The sequence below is a fragment of the Engystomops pustulosus genome, chromosome 5, assembly GCF_040894005.1.
Source record: "Engystomops pustulosus chromosome 5, aEngPut4.maternal, whole genome shotgun sequence".
NCBI lineage: Eukaryota > Metazoa > Chordata > Amphibia > Anura > Leptodactylidae > Engystomops > Engystomops pustulosus.
The window spans coordinates 30542007-30545940 of NC_092415.1; the positions used below are offsets into that span (position 1 = coordinate 30542007).

The 3934-nt window shown below is 42.4% G+C and overlaps 1 protein-coding gene across 1 annotated transcript; it reads left to right on the top strand.

Annotated features, from left to right (window-relative positions):
• Positions 1-566: 566 nt before the first annotated feature.
• On the top strand, positions 567-3587 carry KCNS2 (potassium voltage-gated channel modifier subfamily S member 2). Its single transcript, XM_072151509.1, has 2 exons — positions 567-1202; positions 1572-3587. The coding sequence occupies exon 2, from the start codon at positions 1594-1596 to the stop codon at positions 3034-3036; it is 1443 nt and encodes a 480-aa protein (XP_072007610.1). The 5' UTR covers positions 567-1202; positions 1572-1593; the 3' UTR covers positions 3037-3587.
• The last annotated feature ends 347 nt before the right edge of the window (positions 3588-3934 follow it).

A 3934-nucleotide genomic window follows, 5' to 3' on the forward strand; every position in this document is an offset into this window, starting at 1 on the left:
GAAGAAGAGCACAAAGCGCTAATCACTGTAAACAAATGTAAGCAAAATCTAACTCCCTGTATACCAAACCCTTGTTTGGAGGTAAAGGTTCACAGTTTGGCCATGGTTGGAAAACCTTGTGTCAGACACCTATTGCTCACGTATTGAAGATCTTGGATCCCCAAAAATAACGTGCCTTCACACATCACTCATATAGGATCTACATTATGGATCTATATAGTAGATTAACCCTATACACTGTTCTGATTTGATTCTTCATTGATCAAGGTTCCATTTAATTCTCTAGCTAACTAACAATGCTTGTGTGCAATATCCTCTCCACTATAACATTACTTATATAAACATCCTACAGGTGGAACTGTAAGCTCCAGTGCCCTATTGTAGTCTCCCCTAGAAGTGTATAAGCCCACGCTGACTGTCATTTATTTGTATCATTTTGTATCACTATTTGTTTATTTGGATGCAATAATGTAACATAACTGTTTCTGCTATACACAGCAGTCAGCTTATCTATACAATGCAGTGGATGTGCATGGGAACAGCAGAGATATGTCATCATAGAAAGCTCCAGCCTCACACTGCAGACTATCACATGCCTGCTCTATGTGTAACAGGAGGATTCACAAGGCTGCCACTAATCTCATTCCATACCCATGGCTGCACTCATCTCTCCAGGCTCTTCCCATATCTTGTGTGTAAGGGTGAACTTTGCTTTCCAGACAGGCAGCTCATCATTTACCTCCTCCCTTATTTCATGATGCAGAGGAAATCCATTCTCCAGCCAGCATCACTCACAGGGAGCACCTGGGCAACCAGGAGGAGTTTAGAGGGCTGCAAGAAGAAAAACAAACCTGCTCATCAGGGGAATTGTGAGCAAGCACAAGGACAGGGGAGGCAATGACACATGAACTGGGAGCAGGCACTGGAGCTGAGAGGTGAGAGGCATGGGATCAGCACTGGGAGCTGTCCCTTCAGCACCAGCATTCAGCACCATCCAACAGGTCCTGACACTACAACACAACTTGAGCAGCCTGGACTTGTGTCTTAGGAGAAGATCCAAGATTGATTAACAAGCTGCAAAGTCTAATGAGGACAAGCACAACCTGCAAGAAAACTCTACGGATTGGGAGACATGGAGAGAGCTTCTGCAAATCCTTACATTGCAACCTGTGCAGTTGGTGGTAAAGTTGGGATAATTGAAGGTATGATGTCATATTAGACCATTACAGGTGTGAAGTCATATTAGACCATTATACTGTAGGTCTCTTGTCATGTTGGAGTATTAGGTAGGAAGATATGTATCAAACACATTGACAAGAATATAAGGTATTTGTATGTACTATGCACAGATTGAGTGATATATATATTGGTAATCTTAATCCTTGAATATCAGGATTAGTAAGAGTTAGATTGTACTTGCATTATTATGGTAATGATTTATGTATAAAGCACTATTAATAAGGTGGTGCTGTACATTCACATACATTATATAAGCACCTCGTAGTTGGGGATGCCTTGTCATGAGATTGGCTTGTGTAGAATTGCTCTTCATGCCTCTGCTTCTATTCCAGGTCTGTTCCTGTAGAGGCTTCAATGCTCAATATGACAGGCACACAATTGAGGGATTTGTCTGAAAGCGATTTTGAAGATACAGAGCTTAGTATAAATGTCGGAGGTTACAAGAAGAGGTTAAAGTATGACACCCTTCTAAGGTTCCCTGAGACAAGATTGTGCAAGTTGCTGTCCTGTCAATCAAAGGAATCAATCCTGGAACTATGTGATGACTATGATGACACCAAGAATGAATTTTACTTTGATAGGAACCCAGAGCTGTTCCCTTATGTGTTACATTTTTACAACACTGGGAAGCTCCATGTTATGGGGGAACTCTGTGTATTCTCCTTCTGCCAAGAGATTGAATATTGGGGAATTAATGAGTTCTTCATAGACTCCTGCTGTAGTAACAGCTATCATGGACGGAAGGTGGAACCGGAGCAGGATCAATGGGATGATAAAAGTGAGCAGGAAAGCACCACTTCATCCTTTGATGAGATCTTGGCGTTTTATCATGATGCTTCCAAGTTTGATAGACAACCCTTTGGGAACTTCAGGAGAAGACTGTGGCTTGCACTGGATAATCCAGGATACTCCATCATGAGCCGGATATTTAGCATACTGTCCATTTTGGTAGTCATTGGATCTATTGTCACTATGTGCCTCAACAGTTTGCCAGACTTCCAGATTGTTACTGCTAATGGCAGCACTGAGGAGGACCCTCGCTTCGAGATTGTGGAACACTTCGGAATAGCTTGGTTCACACTGGAGCTGGTGGTGCGTTTTGCCGTGTCTCCAGATATGACTTTGTTCTTCAAGCATCCATTGAACATCATAGATTTCATTTCCATCGCTCCATTTTATATCACACTTATAGTAAACTTGGTGGTGGAGAGCTCTCCAACTTTAGCAAATTTAGGTAGAGTGGCTCAGGTGCTGAGACTCATGAGAATATTCCGTATCCTAAAACTTGCCAGACATTCGACAGGTCTGAGATCCCTTGGGGCAACCCTAAAATACAGCTATAGGGAGGTGGGGTTGTTATTGCTCTATCTTTCTGTAGGGATATCTATATTTTCTGTTGTGGCTTATACTATAGAAAAGGAGGAGAATGATGGGTTGGCTACTATCCCTGCCTGCTGGTGGTGGGCTACGGTAAGCATGACCACAGTTGGGTATGGAGATGTGGTCCCGGGCACCGTAGCTGGAAAACTGACTGCTTCAGCCTGTATCCTGGCAGGGATACTGGTGGTTGTGCTTCCCATCACTCTCATCTTCAATAAATTCTCACATTTCTATCGGAGACAGAAGCAGTTAGAGAATGCTATGAGGAGCTGCGATTTTGGAGATGGGGTGAAAGACATTGCCTCAGTTAATCTAAGAGACTACTACGCCCAGAGGGTCAAATCCCTCATGGCAAGCATCACAAATTTAAGTAAGAACACCCCCAGTGAGCAGAGTCTGAACGATTCAATCAACTAGACCTGCAGGCTCGACTAGAAATAAAAAGCTGCTTGATAGTTACACCTTCGTTCACACCATCCACACGACTAAAAATAACAGGAATACTACATTATCATGCGTGGGAGCTGATCTATCAGGATCCCATCACTGTACACATCGCTATGTGCCAGCCTTATGTAAATGACTGGTGTATACAGCCTGGCTTCCACATGTTGTATGTGATACTTTGTGCAGTTATCCAGCCTGTACAATCTCCTATGAGTATGAGCAATATTACGTGTATCCAGGTGTCCCTGTGGCAATGTCAGCAACCGACCCCAACTGTGTGTATAATGTGCAATGTGTCCTGTGTGTCCTGTGTATGGGAATGCGCTGCCCCCTCTACTATTAAATGGGGGACATTGGCTTAATGGACATCCAGTACTGTTATTGTTGGGCAGGGTCTGTAGCTCACTGTGATTTGCAGAATTACATTACTGTAAGACGCATATCCATCGCTCAACCAAATGTACCATTTATACAACCAGTTCTCAACAAAATGTCATTCTAATAAAATGTATGTTTTTTAACTGTGTTGCAGATGTAGTATTGTTATGACGGTGTACAGTAAGTTTGTCTTACTTTAAACCAGACAAGTTATGCAGCTGACAGTGAGTCTTCCGAAAATGTATAACACAAGGTAGAGCTGTATACAGGGACTAAGTGGTGCATAGGCTCTATGGGGGCATATATACCATAGAAGTGATACAATTACATCTCTTTACATATACAATTCAATGGAGCTTTGATATACGCAAACTTCTTTAAAGGAAATCTACCATTTGTTTTTATGCATTGTGAACCAAACACACCTTGAGAATGCTGTAGCTACACTGATGCAGAAACATATCTTGTTTAATCCCTGAACTGAGTGGTT